General features: G+C 46.2%; 1 protein-coding gene across 2 annotated transcripts; it reads left to right on the forward strand.

The window, feature by feature from the left end:
• The first annotated feature begins 3,921 nt into the window (after positions 1–3,921).
• LOC120967372 (uncharacterized) lies at positions 3,922–5,492 on the forward strand. Of its 2 annotated transcripts, none has more exons than XM_073500622.1 (4): positions 3,922–4,008; positions 4,237–4,582; positions 4,671–4,999; positions 5,187–5,492. In XM_073500622.1, exons 2-3 carry the CDS (start codon positions 4,505–4,507, stop codon positions 4,974–4,976), a joined length of 384 nt encoding a protein of 127 aa, XP_073356723.1. In that variant the 5' UTR covers positions 3,922–4,008; positions 4,237–4,504; the 3' UTR covers positions 4,977–4,999; positions 5,187–5,492. The 2 variants fall into 2 exon arrangements, with proteins under 2 accessions (XP_073356723.1, XP_045086455.1); XM_045230520.2 differs by having other exon boundaries at positions 5,195–5,492.
• The last annotated feature ends 11,632 nt before the right edge of the window (positions 5,493–17,124 follow it).

A 17,124-nucleotide genomic window follows, 5' to 3' on the forward strand; every position in this document is an offset into this window, starting at 1 on the left:
AGAACCCTAGCAAATTGGTCGGGGAGGTTTATGATAATAGAAATGAATTCATCCATGTTAGTTGGGTTCCAAGACACGTTCTACCATGATCGAACGCAACTCCAGCCAAGTTTAGCCAGTACACATTTGAATAGGATGTGTTCAGTGCGCTCTGTCAGGTCACAAAGGGAGCAGAACAAGGAGGCATTCCCGTTACATTCAAGGATATGGTAATATAGCAGGAAGTTTGCGCCCAATGGTCTGCCAAAGGAAGATTATGATTTTGAGCGGGATCCGAGCTCGCCAGAGGCCCTTGAAATGGGGGAGAAAGCCGCCCCTGGGAGAGCTTTGTGTAAAGCGATTTGACCGAGAATTTGCCTGAGGAGGAGTGGGGCCCAAATATCTGATCTGAGGTCTCCGAGAGCAAAGGTAGTCGGCAATAAGAGCATGCTAATCAACCAACTCCGCGGGAGAGAGAGTCTGGCGCAGGCCCATGTCCCAATTAGAGGAGGCGAGCTCACAAATAGAGATCGCCTAGTTGGAGTAGTCAGAGAAAATAATAGTGTAAGAAAGGCAAAGAGGTCTCGGCCCATCCACCAATCAAGCCAAAACCCAACTGAAGATCCAGAATCAAGTGAGAACTTCTGCAGACTACGAAACTCGTCTCGGATTTTGATAAGAGCTCTCCAAAACTGAGAGCCACCTCCAACGTTGGACATGAAAGGAGGACAATCGGGGAAGTATTTGCTCTGAAGAATTGCTCTCCACACACTTGAAGGGGAAAATTGTTATCATGATAGAAGTATCAAATAGTTGAAGGGGAAAATTGTTATTACCTTTCAGCTTACTGCACAGTACACCGACACGGAGTGTGGAACTCTCGCCTTCTTGGGCGGCACCTCCCGCTGGTTGGGTGAAATTTAACTCGGATGGATCCTATTATGGGGAAAATGCAGGAGCTGGCATGGTATTGCGTGATTCCCAGGGAGCCATTAGCTTTTCTGCGTGCAGGTCATTCTTCTCATGCCGTGAAGCTTTGGAGGCAGAGCTGAGCGTCTGCATGGAAGGTCTATCTTTAGCGATCTAGAGAAGTGACCTCCCGATTATCATTGAGATGGACTCACTAGTGGCACTAAAGATGATCCAAGGACAAGGCCAAGATAGATCGATTTATGCTTCCTTAGTTAAAGAGATTAGATATCTCATGTCCCTCCATGAAAGTTGTATTACTCATGTTAGCCGCTTACAAAATAAGGTTAGCGGTAACCAAGCAAATTTTGCTCGTACAAAGGGTAGAACCATGACTTGGATTGGTTCTGGACCCTCTAATGCAGTTGAGCTAGCCTCTTCTGATTGTAATCTATTGGTGGTTCAGTAATACGAGTTTTTCACTCATTAACAAAAGAAGTATTAATGATTCCAAGTCCCCCAATACTTTTAGGGCGACACATAATTTCCCATTTAACCATTTTGTATTTCTTTTTGTTATCCACAGTATTCCATAAGAAGGCATCAAAGCAAGCATGATTACTGTCGGGCAAACGGTAGAATCCCATAATAAACGTCGGGAGACTAGACAGACTCGAGTAAGAGTGACCTTGCCAACATAGGATTGGTAGCCATCGCACCAAAGGGCCAATCTGGCGCCAATTTTCACCGTATTTCGACATAGCCTCCCTCTTCCCCTGTCCTTTAGCCCTCCTTGTTCCGAACTTCCGATCTTCGGTGTCTTGGGTATCTTCGTACACTAGGATCGAGGTTGAGACAAAATAAAAAATAGTTGCACAATAATAGAGATAAATTTCAATTAAACTAATCATCAATCCCTTCTTAAGCATACATGGGCTGCGAGGCTATGCATCGACCCTTAGCCTGAGGGCGTTGATCACATATCACGATCAAATCACAAGCAGAAGACATTATATAAAAAGTTACTCGAAGATGAATGATTGAAAATCTTACAATGTCAGTTGATCGCGATGGAATATTGATTACATGTAATTAATATGATGAAGATGGAGACTATGGTGGTGGAGATGGCTATGGAGATGTGGTATTGATGATGGCGGTAAGGCAGCTGTGTAGATGGGAATGTTTGAAGAAAGAAGAGAATGGGGAAGCCCTCTAGTCATTAGGTCTTCCTCCCTTTTTATATAGAGCGGATGGGCGGAGTAGGTTTTCAGAGCATCTCTTATGTGATTTTGATTTGTTTTGCTTCTAAGGTCACTAGAATGATGAAAAAGCAAGGGAAGAAACCCTCCAGAGAGAGAGAGAGAGAGAGAGAGAGAGAGAGAGAGAGAGGCAACAACCCCAACAATATATCAAATATACCGTTGCATCTTGCATGCACTTTGTCCTATATGAAATATGAGAAATTTTGCTTTTTTTTTATAAAGGGTGTTTTTATTGATTCATAATGAAGCATCAAGTGGATACAAACACAATGAGCGACACCTGGCCTCTGCATAATGAAGCATCAAGCGGATTCATGATGCCTGCCAAAGAAGGCTTGCCGCAGGTGCCTACGATGACCCAGCAGAACACGGAAGTACATGCATGCACATAGCCTTTTCACACCCATGGCCATCCTGCCGGTAGCAAAGGCAATAACCGCTGCATCTGCCGGATGACGACCACCACATGGGCTTCATCAACACTTGGCTTTGAGCAGGCTCACCTTGTCAGGGTCATGGCGGCAGTTGCTCCATTCCCTCGTCCGCTTGGTACGGCCGCAGCATGGCGATGCCGACTTGATCGGAGGAGGGGGAGCCACACTCCGTGTGCTTAGAGGCTGCCGCGCCGCTGCTTCAATGCGTCCATCGCCTCAGGAACGCCCAACGCCACCCAATCACTAACAGAAATAGAGCCCAGCCGCGGCTGTGCAGGCAAGCCCATGGAGCCAGCCGACGTCTGTGAGGGGAGGCCGCACGGTGCGAGGGTTGCCGGGAATATCGGATCGGGACGCCACCCGAGTCGCCCATGCAGAAAACGCGGGGGCTGTTATCTCGCGAGTTTAATGGTATCGAGTGAAATTTTACTTGAAGATCCAGACTAACTCAAACAATTGTATTCTTGGAGTTGGAGAAGTTGGGAGAAACTTTCAATGCGGTAAAATGTAAGCCGGCCACAGTCACTATAAAACATACCGAATATGTAGCTCTAGTTACCATTTCTATGCTTTAGATGTCCAAGAAAAAATCTATGAGAGTTGATTTTTCTAATAGAGGCTAACATGCGGCTTCGTATATCATGTGGGGTTGCTGTCGGAGACCGTATTTGTTTCTAGAGGAGAATGGAGTTGTTTGGTGTTTAGTTTTGAGAATCAGATGTTTGGTGCGTGGTTGTGGTGTATTTACACATTTCAGCTCTGGTGTTTGTCGGTGGTGGTTGTTTGAGCCTCTTGAGAGCTTTTATTTCACGCTAAAACCATGGAATTGTTGCTATAACGTTCACATGTGCCAGCCCACGAATCCCTCGCTTGCTCAGCTCGGCTCCTTGCACCTTTCCCTCACTTGGCTTTTTTTCGCTCACCCCAGTGCTAGCTTAGAGAAAAATCTTAGCTATCATTTTTTATTTGAAAGAGTTAGTTTAATTAAAAGATGTTCAAGGATTTTAAACATATTGTGAATTTTAGAAAACATTCGTGAATTGAAAACATATTCATGGATTTCAAAAAATGTTTGCAAATTAAAACAAGTTTTCAAATTAGAAAAGTGTCCACAAACTTTAATGATCACGACCTTTAAAAATATCCACGAATATAATTAATATTAATGAATCTAAAAATATGAATTTTAAAAATGTTTTATTACTTTTTCATCTGTTATTCACGATGGCTACCTTTTACTACTCTGTTTTTCTCACAGCCAGACCACTCACACCTCCGGAGTTCAGCTTAAAAAGCCCCCCACCCCCTGGCCGCAGGCCGTAATACCCCAGTCACACCGAGCCACCTCAGCCACCGGTCACTTCACTCCACATCCAGAGCGGTTGGACCAACGGAGAGGCGGCGGCGGCGGCCGGACCAAGGTACGCACGCGTCCTCTCCTCCACCCTCTCTCTCTCTCTCTCTGCCTTGACTACGCTGACGACGGCCTGAGTGTGCGCGGGACCTCGCTTGTGGCTGGGCGGAGGCTTACGGTGCAGGCCTGATTGCGCCGGCGGTGGCCTGTGGGCGCACGGGAGCTCGCTTGTAGCTGCATGGTGTCGATTTGGGTCGAATCTTGATTTGTGTCTTTGTGGCTCGATCTGTTTCAGGCACGGCCATGGATCTGGAAGGGAAGATCTGCAAGCTGGCTGCACGTGCAGCGGCCACCTCGCCGGCGCTGGTGAGGAAGGCTGTGGGGGGGCACTGGAGCGCAGCAGCGCCGCCCGCGCGGCCGCCGACGTCCTGATCTATCAGTTCCTGTCCGCTGTCTTCATCTTCTTCGCGACCGGCTTCTTGAACCTCGTCGCGGTCGAGGCCTGCGGCGGGAAGAACTGCACCGTCGTCTCCATCCTGTTCGCGCTCTCGTAAACTTCCGGCATGATCGCCCTGCTTCTCTTAGCGCCGGCGTGCGTGCTCTTCTTCCTGCGCGCCGCGTGCAGCAGCAGCGACAGCGAGGTACGTACTCCTCAGTCGCCGCCCCTCCCGCCCCGCGAAATCAACGTCTCTTCCATATATATGATGTCGATGATTGTCCATGTGATAGGTCAAGGAAGAGAATGAGGTCGAGGATCGCTCTGAGATCTTCCCGTGGCCCCTGATCTGGCCGGTGCAAGGGTTCATCACCGTGGCGACGTTGGCGGCACCCATCGCCTTCGTTCTTCAGATGTGTGGATTTCGAGAGGCTTCTTACTTAATCTGCGTCGCGGCTGTGTTGTGCTCGGTCCTACTCCTCGCCCTCTTCTACATCGCTGCTGCCGTGGCGATCTGGAGGATGAGTCCTCAACAGCGCAGCATCGCTGGCATGCTCAGGATGAGTCTCAGGCTAGCGACTAACAAGGTGGCGGAGTAGCCCAGCTTCACCTACGTACTCAGGTAATTATGCCAGATCGGTAGAAGATTGTGCAATTATCTAGAGCAGAATAGTGTTAATGTAAACCTAATTGTCATCTTGGAACAGCTAGCCGTACGTTTGAATCGTGTTGTGCGGTTTATTGCTACCGTTTAGTTGTCACCAACAACCTGCTGACCATAGGCCTTAATTTCATCATTTACTGGCCAGGTGCACAGGAAGAATTTCGAGGTGGCCGCAGAAGATGATGGAGATCGAGTACTACTATACTACTACCAGTGCAGGAGTGCTTCTGTTTCCTAGCTACTACTACGGTACTACCTATATATGTTGCTCTTGTGAACAATTAAGAGATGGACAGGTCGATCGTGTGATGCGTAGTTATGTAGTATCTAGTAGTATATAACTTAGTCTCAGTAAGCTTGATTCGATGCGAGGTCAGAGCTGTCACTATGGCTGTTTGGTTAATAATATGAAGTCTGAACCGGACCTCTAGCATGGGTTATATTTACCTTACGCTCTGATGAAGGGTTTCCATTCTATGTGATCATATATCATTTCATTGCTGATTTGTATCCGTTTGGTTAATTACTTTGCTGGGCGTGGAATCTGACTAGGGTAGCAGCTAGCTAGCTAGCTGGGAGTGGTGTGGCTTCCCTTGTTGCTTTCGCGCTTCCGGAAATGGGCCCTGCAGCGGCCAGAGAGAGATGCATGTGCACCCAGCCCATCAGCGTCGATCGAATTGTCACGCGTCCCCTACAATTTGCACATATGCGAGTGTTGCTTCTCAGATGAAGCACAATTTTCATACCCCACACAAACGTGAGAAATTTTTTGAGCATCCATCCCTTACATCCACACAAAAGTAGTTATTTGCTTCAAGTAGTTCCTCAGATGAAGCACAATTTTCATGCGGCACACAAAAATGAGGAAAATTTCAAGCATCCATTGATTCCATGTACGCTATTGCTAGCCATGGATGGCAGGGGGTTCATCACATGGTCCTCGATGCTGGTGGAGTACGTAGGATTGTTAGTGCTAGCCATGCTCAACAGCCAAATCAGAATTGACTGTGCTACATCTACTTACTCAACTTCCTAAATCAGCGCCTCTCACCTAGCTAATTCTGGCACACGCGCTCACACTCCGGAGTAAAAATGGACGCCAGCCAACCACCTCCACCAGTCCAATTCACTCCACTCCCCTGTGCGTGCTCAGAAAAATTCCTTTCTCAGCCAGTTATTGAAGGTTGCAGGTGCGTGTCTACTCTCTTCCAGGACGTTTCACGTTTCACGCTTCAGGAAACGGCCACACATGCATGATTCCATGTGCCGCTGTGCTCGCTCTTTCAGCTTGGTTCCTTTTTTGCCCTTCTTTTACTTTCTTGCTTTTTTTTTGAAATAAAAGGTAGATCACATTCTACCTTATGCATTTCAAAACAGGCCAAAGCCTGATGACCGAAAAGGTCAATTACATGACACTTATGTTACACACCGTGGTGCCGAGGCCATAAGTTGCCTTGGAAAAGAAAAACAGAGGGGGGCGGGGTGTTAGAAGAGATTACATGGCATCTGTTAAGTATCTATGCTAGGAACTAAGTTGATGCACCCAGAAAACTAGAGACTCTTTATCCCTTGTGCGCATAGCCCTATTCATCCAAAGGGATAAGAGTTGGACAGCATATTGTCTGGTGTAAGAAGGTGACCAGCGGTTGAGATGAAAAACCCTGCCATTTCTGGCGTGCCATAGCATGATAGCACACGCAGCAAAAAGAACATGCACTTTCCTGGCAGAAGGCCAACAGAAATGTAGTTGTTGCACAAACTCCAGAATGTCCGGGGAACAGGAGGCATGACTGGCCATATTCAACTTGCTCCAAACTGCTTCAGCCGGCACACAACGCATAACTATGTGACTTATGGATTCAGTGGCCGGGCAGATATCGCAATCAGGATGAGAGGCAACAGAAAACCATCCCTTCTTTGTCATATTGTCCCGTGTGTTGAGTCGCCCTCAAAAAGCGAGCCATAGAAAACTCCGATCTTTTAGAGGGATGATAGGATCCCAGATCCAATGCGCGAATGTGCAAGACATACCCCTGAAATTCAGCAACCCATAGATATACGTTGTACTGAACTCTTGGTTACAGATGGCGGTTCGACGGAGGTCCGGGTGTGCCGTAGTGGGCAGCACATCCAGCAGAAAAGAATTGAGACGATGCAGCTCCTGAACCGCAGATGTTGAGAGGTTAGGGTGCAACTGAATATCCCGACGACCATGATCAAACTGAGAGGCGACTGTACAACTGCTGTCTCTTGCATAGGAGTATAGAACCGGCAAGATGAAACGGAGACGGCCAACCCCTAGCCACTTGTCATGCCAAAACGAGATCATCTAGCCTTCACTGAGGGAGCAAAACGTCGAGGCTGTAACCAGGGAGATGCATTCCTTGAAGCCCTTCCAAATAGCGGTGTCTCTGTTGGCTGAGCCATGTGGAATGCGAGTAGAGCAGTATTGGCGAACCACTGATAGCAGGGGACATCGGAGCTTTGTAAAACCCTGGCGGTGAACTTGCATAACAACGCATGATTGTGTGCTGCGAGGTTCCGAACTCCCAGCCCGCCGGCGTCTCTAGGCATAGAAACATATTCCCATGCAACCAAACATTGACCACCTTTGACAGAGTTCTTGCCTTGCTAGAAGAAAGCACGGAGCAAACTTTCAAGTTTTGCAATAGACTCCTTGGGCCATGAAAAGCAGGTCCTGTAATAACTTGGGATGTTGGCGAGTACTGAGTTGATCAAAGTGAGACGACCCCCCCCCCCCCCCCCCCCCCCCCCCCCCAAGACAGAAAAGCAGCAAGCCAACCGGATAGTCGTCTATCAACTCTGTGAATGACTGGCAGAAGCATACCGTGCTTGATTTTGTGAAGAGAAAGTGGAAGCCCCAGATATGAGCATGGAAAGGACGAAACTGGGCATCCAAACAAAGCAGCAATCTCATTTGTAGTGTCCATGTCAATGCAAATAGGGATGAGCGTACTCTTGTGGTAGTTAATCTGCAATCCGGAGAAGGCAGATAAGGCCATTAGAATCTGCTTGATAATTGTAGCTTGCTGGGTATTTCCTTGGAAGAGAATTAATGTATCATCCGCATACTGCAGAACTGGAAACATGCGATCCGCGCCCAGAGGATGAATTAAATTGCCAGATTCAAACTGGGAGCAGCAAAGTCTTTGTAGAACATCACCAACCAAGATGAAGAGGTACGGAGATATGGAATCCCCCTGCCGCAGCCCTCTTTTGGCAAGAATGGGGTCACCAAGCTCCCCGTTAACCATAACCCGAGAAGTTGCCGTGGTCAGAAAATCATGGACCCAGGTGATCCATCTTTGCGGGAAACCTTGAGCCTCCATAATACTAAACAGAGCAGACCAGCTAACGCTGTCAAAAGCTTTCTGAAAATCTAGCTTAAGGACCACCATAGGTAATTTCCTCCTGTGAGCAGTTTGTACCATGTCTGCAGCCATGGCAAAATTTTCAACAATTGATCGGCCTTTGGCGAAGCCAGACTGAAGTGAGTGGATCAACTCAGGTATCTGGTGCTGAAGCGTCCTTGCAAGAACTTTAGTGCCAAGCTTAGGCACGCTGTGCACAATAGAAATGGGCCGAAAGTCGCGCAACTCAAGCGGAGTTTCTTTCTTAGGCAGGAGGGAGATGTAAGCCGTGTTGATCCCGGCAAAATCAACCTGATGATGGTACAACTGTGAGAAGAAGAATTGCAGATCCTCTTTAATATTGGAGTGAAAGGTCTTGAAGAATTCGTTTGTGAAGCCGTCTGGGCCAGGACTTCTGTTGTTTGGAGAGTGGTCGATAGCGCTGATAATTTCAGTCCAAGTGAATTCCTGTTGAAGACAAGCTAAGTCCAGGACCCCATAGAGATCACCAAGCTGAACTGTTGGCAGAGATGGAGATGATTGTCCCAACAAATCAGACAAGTAGCGCATAGCCAGCTGCAACTTATTTTGGGTATCAAAGAACTCCACACCATCATGAACAATGACCTTAATCTTGTTACGTCTAGACTGACAATTGGTTGCTGCATGAAAGAACTTATTATTTTCATCCCCCGAGACACACCAACGCAACTTGGCACGGCGACGCCAGAGTGCAGTTTGCCACAAGATTAGTTGTTCTGCTTTCGTGGAAGCAAACCTCCGCAGAACCACCTCGAGAGAGAGGACAGCGAGCGCCTCTCTTCAACTGCATTCAGGTATTCCACTACCGTTTTATTGTTGCTGATCAGCATATCAAGGCTAGGCCGGTTCCTTTTCCATTGTCTAAGGGCCGCGCGGATGCGCCTCATCTTGAAATTAATGAGAGAGGTAGATGAGTGGAACGGCCTTGTTGCTCGGGACCAACCATCAGCAATGATATCTCTTGTTTCCCTCATCTCCAGCCAGTGATTCTCCATTTTGAACAACTTACATTTGGCGGGCTTCGTATCATATTCAACCAGGACAGGCACATGGTCAGAAGTAACAGTGGCTACGGCTGAAGCTGCGGTGTGAGCAAAAGCAAGAACCCAGTCTGCGTTGATGAGGACCCGGTCCAGGCGGACAAGAGTTGGATTGTCCCTTTTATTGGACCAGGTAAACTTTCTGTTCCATATCTCTACCTTATCCAAGCAATTCTCCCTTATCCACTGGTTGAAAGTTTCCATCATTGACCAGTTCAGCCGACCACGAGATTTCTCATTCTCTGAATGATACATGTTGAAATCGCCAATGATCATCCATGGTTCATTCACTTGGCCAACAGCAGCAGCAAGTGTCTCGAAGAACAGAGGTCTATCTTGAGCAACACAAGGAGCATATACCGTGGTGATAAGAACTGAAGAACTGGACCCGGTTGAAGCTAGCCTGACTGTGAGATGGTACTTGTGCATTGCAACAACCTGCCCGGAGACCAAAGAAGTGTCCCAAGCAACCAAAATTCCACCCGAAGATCCTGATGAAGGCATGACGGCATGACCGTCAAGATGAGCAGGAAGAAAAGTCCGCAACTTCCACTTGGAGATGGATTCCAGCTTGGTTTCCTGCAGGCAGAGAACACTAGGGCGACAGGAGATTATAGTATCATGAACCAACGAACACTTATCATCGTCACCTAGACCTCGAACATTCCAATCAAGAATTTTCATGATTAACAGAGTAAGATAGCAACCGTTGCCAAAAGTCACAAACAGAGAGAACATGAACATGATAATGAAGATAGCAATGCAAAGTAGTGGCTTTCATTGATAGATTAATAGCAGAAGAACAGACTGGATATAAGCTGAAGACCGGACTAACATCATGCGACAGACTAATGCAACAAGGGTGCAGGCGACTCATCTGGTACAAACTACAGAACATGGATTGATAAAAAACACTGACTAGAGCAGCCAGGATCAGCATAGGCAGGAACGAAAGCTGATGCAACACTAAAGACCTACACATCAGGACGATGTTCAGCACCCACAGAGGAAGCAGTTGAGCCATCAGTCGAAGTGGAAGGGCACGAGGAAGCTTCTGCTTGAGAGAGGATGGCCTCGGCGTTGAGCTCGCAGCACCGAGCCAACTGCTTGAGCTTGCCCCGGGTCAGAGGACGAGGGGTTCCAGAGAGGGGCAGCTCCAGGAGCCCAGCGACCGCCTCAATCTTCGCCTTCTTGCGACGGCTGCCGGACGAGCCGGAGCGGCGAGCGGCTGCACCTTCAGAGCTGATGCCGGACACCAACGCCTTGCGCTTGGATGCACGCTCCACAGAGCCGACACGCTCCCCGTCATACCTCTGCATGATGCGGGAGCTGCGGCGCGGGGAGGGGGGCACCACGGCCGGCTCTGGCTCGCTTGGGGCGAGGCTATTGAGATCAGCTAGGGGCATCTCCTCCGCCTGACGCCCCGCAACCTGCAGCCACTTACTTTCTTGCTTTGCACTTAGCCACTTACATTCTGCGATGCCATTTCATTATTTGCCTTTTCGTTCCGCTTGGTGAAGGCTAGCTAGATATACAGTAACATTTATGATTCAAACTACCCCCTCTCTTAGGGTTTGCGAGACACGTGGGTATCCCTATACTGACAATCTGATAAACGCAATACAAGTTGTTTACCGTAAAATATAAAATTAGCATAGAAAAACTAGCAAGATAACCCAAGCATTTGCACGACACAATTTTTTTCTTACACTTACTTAAATTTGTTTTAGAAAAGCCACATGAATTTATTCAGAAAACACCACCATGAGTATTTGAAACCCATTAGACATGCTATGTAGACATTGGTCATCGGCTACTACATATTATGTTTCCTTGAATTGTTTTTTGTTCCACTTTTCAGTTTTAGGCATTATTTCTTATATAGATTGATATCTAATTCCCACTGGTAAATTCTATTTGTAAAGCATCAAATATGTAACATTAAAATAAATAAATGAAAAGTCAATGAAATAGCGCCAATGGATACTCACCTTTGTTGATAAAAGCCAAACCGTGAAGTGTTGTTGGTACAAACTTACAAGTGAGATTCAATAGGAAACCAAAAGCACTAGTAATTCATTATATTTTTGCAGGCAGGATGTATGTGGGAATTGTGAGAGTTCATATTTTTCTGTATCAATCCTTTAAAATCAGTATACACATATTTTCCCCTTACATTACATGAGTTATGGTTGTGCTTTATTGACACTTCAATATTCTATGGTTGCATAATCAACATTTTGTTTCCTTCCCTTTGAAACATATTGGAACAAACCCAACTCTGCACTAACCCGGTCCTCACCCCTCTAGAATCTAGATTATTCTTCATTATTTTTTTATTGGGAAATCATGGATAATCATTAACATGGGAAAACATGCTTTGGGAGCACTATGAGATGAGAGAGTGTGAGTTAAATCAGAAGTCCACGAGGCATAATCCTGTGAGATGAAAGTTTATCCAACGACCGACAATGCTCGAATTTGCCATCTCTGAACGGTTGGTTGGAGCATATCTGACGGCTAAGAGCATCTACAACCGGAGGTTGCAAATTTGGATCCTCAAACGCCCGCGGACGCGCTTCAAATTATACAATTTCCAACCACATATCCTATTAACATCTATTACATGCAGGGCCATGCACGCCGATCATCTTGTCCGTCTTGGACCGGCTGGGCACCGAAAATTGCTCATACTTCACATTTTCACACCCGTATTAGTCCCACCTCGCCGACTGATGAGCTAGTCGACCAACTTAAATATCCGGGTCATCCAGAAGGGATAAGCTTCTGACATCATTGCGTCCTTTCTTAAGGATATGGACTCTTACTATGAATCTTGTATCTTTATCACATAGAAGATTCATAGTAGGGTCTATCTCCTTCACATAGGGAACATTGGTGTCGCCATTTTTTGAATCAGTATGTGTCTATCCATCAAAATAAAATAAAAATCTACTGTCATTGTACGTATATGACCGAGACAAACTTGACACTCGATGAATAATCATCAGTCAAATGAAATGCAATCTAGTGTCAAATTTATCTCGATCACACATGCGAGAATTGATAGACCTACACAACAACAAGCAAGCTTGCCGCCATCCGCTGGCGCGGCTATTTAAGCCGGGCGGCGTCTGCCTGGCCTGGCGATGTGGGACTAAAATTTGGTTGCACTGATGAGAGATGGATGAGCTTCGGTCGCTGCGGGTGGGAGAGGGAGGAGCTTCGGTCGCTGCAGGTGAAACCGCTACGACCTGCAGCAGGGTCGGCGGGTGTGCCTGCGTGCCCCCATATCCACCTCGTATTTGGGCTGGATATGAGGGGAGCCGATCAGCCCGAGCGTTTGAGGCCCGTTTGAGGCGCCCATCCAGGTCAAATTTTCACGACCGGGCAGTGACCGGGCGGCCCGCCCGAGCGTATGAGGCAGCTTTGAGAGGTCCAGCTGTAGATGCTCTAATATTTGAAGTTACTGTCGACGACTTATATAATGGTGAAAATATAAAACTTATCCCAAAATTTAGCCTAGATTTGAAATTCATAGAGTTGGTAAATTTTTTTATTTTATTTTATTTTTATTCAAAAATTATGAACTGAATTTATGGAATGGAAATCAAAGTACTAGCTTACCGATGCAACCTATCATAGTATGTGTATTTTATATTTTACTTTCTAAGAGCATCTTTAGCCTTTCCCTTTCCTTTAATACCTTAAACTTCGCCCTGTCCTTTAATCCCCTAAATCTTGAGGGATTAAACTTTCTTGCACCTAGCTATTTCCCCAAAATTCAACTCCTCAAACGAGTTCGACCCCATATGGAAGTCTCCCTCCACCCTCTTCTTCTTTCTTCATTCTTCTTCCTTCTCCATTATGCCTTTTTCCTTCCACGGGACATGACGACTTTTGGACGGTAGACAACATCCAGGTCAGCAAAAGTAATTTGATAGAGGCTCACCGGTTGAGGAGTTGAGAAAGTTGCAAAATTCATCGTCCACATGCCACGGTCTGGGCACTTCCTCGTCTAAATGGGTCCTTCTCATCTTTTCCTAGTGGGATGATGATGTGGTACAGGACGGAACAATTCATAAGAATCGGCAATGCGCCATGTTTCTTCTCCTTTGTACATGATTTAAGGTGATATACCTACTTTACATGTTGTTGTGTGCGCGCTCATGATCGGGGACGACGGGAAGAAGCACCACTGTGGCGGGGCTGATGTGGAGGTGCATCACGTGGCCAAAGACGATGAGAAAGATGAGAAAAAGAAAAGCTCGACAGAATTTCGCCGGAGATGGTGGGAGGAGGGATGCATGGTTGCGAGGGAGGTGGCCATAGGGTGGCCTGCGGTTAGGTGGGCGGAGTTGGATATGCCCAGAGAGGGAGACGTGTGTTGGGGAACGTAGTAATTTCAAAAAAATTCCTACACACACACATGATCATGGTGATGCATAGCAACGAGAGGGGAGAATGTTGTCCACGTACCCTCGTAGACCGAAAGCGGAAGCGTTAGTATAACACGGTTGATGTAGTCGTACGTCTTCACGATCCGACCGATCCAAGTACCGAACGCACGGCACCTCCGAGTTCAGCACACGTTCAACTCGATGACGTCCCGCTAGCTCCGATCCAGCAGAGCTTCGTCGGAGAGTTTCATCAGCACGACGGCGTGATGATGATGATGATGTTGCTACCGACGCAGGGGTTCGCCTAAGCACCGTTACGATATGATCGAGGTGGATTATGGTGGAGGGGGGCACTGCACACGGTTGGGAGAGATCAACTGATCAACTTGTGTGTGTTGAGGTGCCCCCCTGCCCCCGTATATAAAGGAGCAAGGGGGGAGGCCGGCCGGCCCTTGCAGGGCGCGCCAGGAGGAGGAGTCCTCCTCCTAGTAGGAGTAGGACTCCCCTTTCCTACTCCTACTAGGAGGAGGAAAGGAAGGAGGAGAAGGAGAAGGAAGGAGAGGGAGGAAAAGGAGGAAAGGGGGGCCGGCCCCTAGTCCAATTCGGTTTGGGCTAGGGGGGCCACGCGCCCTGCCTCCTCTCTTCCACCACTTGGCCCATGAAGCCCATTACTTCTTCCTCATATTCCCGTAACTCCCCGGTACCCCCGAAAATACCCGAATCACTCGGAACCTTTCCGATGTCCGAATATAGTCGTCCAATATATCGATCTTTACGTCTCGACCATTTCGAGACTCCTCATCATGTCCCGATCTCATCCGGGACTCGAACTACCTTCGGTACATCAAATCACATAAACTCATAATACCGATCGTCACAGAACTTTAAGCGTGCGGACCCTACGGGTTTGAGAACAATGTAGACATGACTGAGACACGTCTCCGGTCAATAACCAATAGCGGAACCTGGATGCTCATATTGGCTCCTACATATTCTACGAATATCTTTATCGGTCAAACCGCATAACAACATACGTTGTTCCCTTTGTCATCGGTATGTTACTTACCCGAGGTTCAATCGTCGGTATCTCAATACCTAGTTCAATCTCGTTACCGGCAAGTCTCTTTACTCGTTCCGTAATACATCATCCCGTAACTAACTCATTAGTTACAATGCTTGCAAGGCTTATAGTGATGTGTATTACCGAGTGGGCCCAGAGATACCTCTCCGACAATCGGAGTGACAAATCCTAATCTCGAAATACGCCAACTCAACAAGTACCTTCGGAGACACCTGTAGTGCATCTTTATAATCACCCAATTACGTTGTGACGTTTGGTAGCACACAAAGTGTTCCTCCGGTAAACGGGAGTTGCATAATCTCATAGTCATAGGAACATGTATAAGTCATGAAGAAAGCAATAGCAACATATTAAACGATCAAGTGCTAAGCTAACGGAATGGGTCAAGTCAATCACATCATTCTCCTAATGATGTGACCCCGTTAATCAAATGACAACTCATGTCTATGGCTAGGAAACATAACCATCTTTGATCAACGAGCTAGTCAAGTAGAGGCATACTAGTGACACTTTGTTTGTCTATGTATTCACACAAGTATTATGTTTCCGGTTAATACAATTCTAGCATGAATAATAAACATTTATCATGATATAAGGAAATAAATAATAACTTTATTATTGCCTCTAGGGCATATTTCCTTCAGTCTCCCATTGGCACTAGTGTCAATAATCTAGTTCACATCGCCATGTGATTTAACACCAATAGTTCACATCACCATGTGATTAATACCCATAGTTCACATCGTCATGTGACCAACACCCAAAGGGTTTACTAGAGTCAATTATCTAGTTCACATCTCTATGTGATTAACACCCAAAGAGTACTAAGGTGTGATCATGTTTTGCTTGTGAGAGAAGTTTAGTCAACGGGCCTGCCACATTGAGATCCGTATGTATTTTGCAAATTTCTATGTCAACAATGCTCTGCATGGAGCTATTCTAGCTAATTGCTCCCACTTTCAATATGTATCCAGATTGAGACTTAGAGTCATCTGGATCAGTGTCAAAATTTGCATCGACGTAACCCTTTACGACGAACCTTTTGTCACCTCCATAATCGAGAAACATATCCTTATTCCACTAAGGATAATTTTGACCGCTGTCCAGTGATATACTCCTAGATCACTATTGTACTCCCTTGCCAAATTCAGTGGTAGGGTATACAATAGATCATGTACACAACATGGCATACTTTATAGAACCTATGGCTGAGGCACAGGGAATGACTTTCATTCTCTTTCTATCTTCTGCCGTGGTCGGGCTTTGAGTCTTACTCAATTTCACACCTTGTAACACATGCAAGAACTCTTTCTTTGACTGTTCCATTTTGAACTATTTCAAAATCTTGTCAAGGTATGTACTCACTGAAAAAACTTATCAAGCGTCTTGATCTATCTCTATAGATCTTGATGCTCAATATGTAAGCAGCTTCACCGAGGTCTTTCTTTGAAAAACTCCTTTCAAAAACTCCTTTATGCTTTCTAGAAAATCCTACATTATTTCCGATCAATAATATGTCATTCACATATATTTATCAGAAATGCTGTAGTGCTCCCACTCACTTTCTTGTAAATACAGGCTTCACCGCAAGTCTGTATAAAACTATATGCTTTGATCAACTCATCAAAGCGTATATTCCAACTCCGAGATGCTTGCACCAGTCCATAGATGGATCGCTGGAGCTTGCACATTTTGTTAGCACCTTTAGGATCGACAAAAACCTTCTGGTTGCATCATATACAACTCTTCTTTAAGAAATCCATTAAGGAATGTAGTTTTGACATCCATTTGCCAGATTTCATAAAATGTGGCAATTTGCTAACATGATTCAGACAGACTTAAGCATCGCTACGAGTGAGAAAATATCATCATAATCAACACCTTGAACTTTGTCAAAAACCTTTTTTTCGACAAGTCTAGCTTTGTAGATAGTAACACTACTATCAGCGTCCGTCTTCCTCTTGAAGATCCATTTATTTTCTATGGCTTGCCGATCATCGGGCAAGTCAACCAAAGTCCACACTTTGTTCTCATACATGTATCCCATCTCAGATTTCATGGCCTCAAGCCATTTTTGCGGAATCTGAGCTCATCATCGCTTCCTCATAGTTCGTAGGTTCATCATGGTCAAGTAACATGACCTCCAGAA

This window comes from Aegilops tauschii, chromosome 6 (genome assembly GCF_002575655.3).
Source record: "Aegilops tauschii subsp. strangulata cultivar AL8/78 chromosome 6, Aet v6.0, whole genome shotgun sequence".
Lineage (NCBI taxonomy): Eukaryota > Viridiplantae > Streptophyta > Magnoliopsida > Poales > Poaceae > Aegilops > Aegilops tauschii.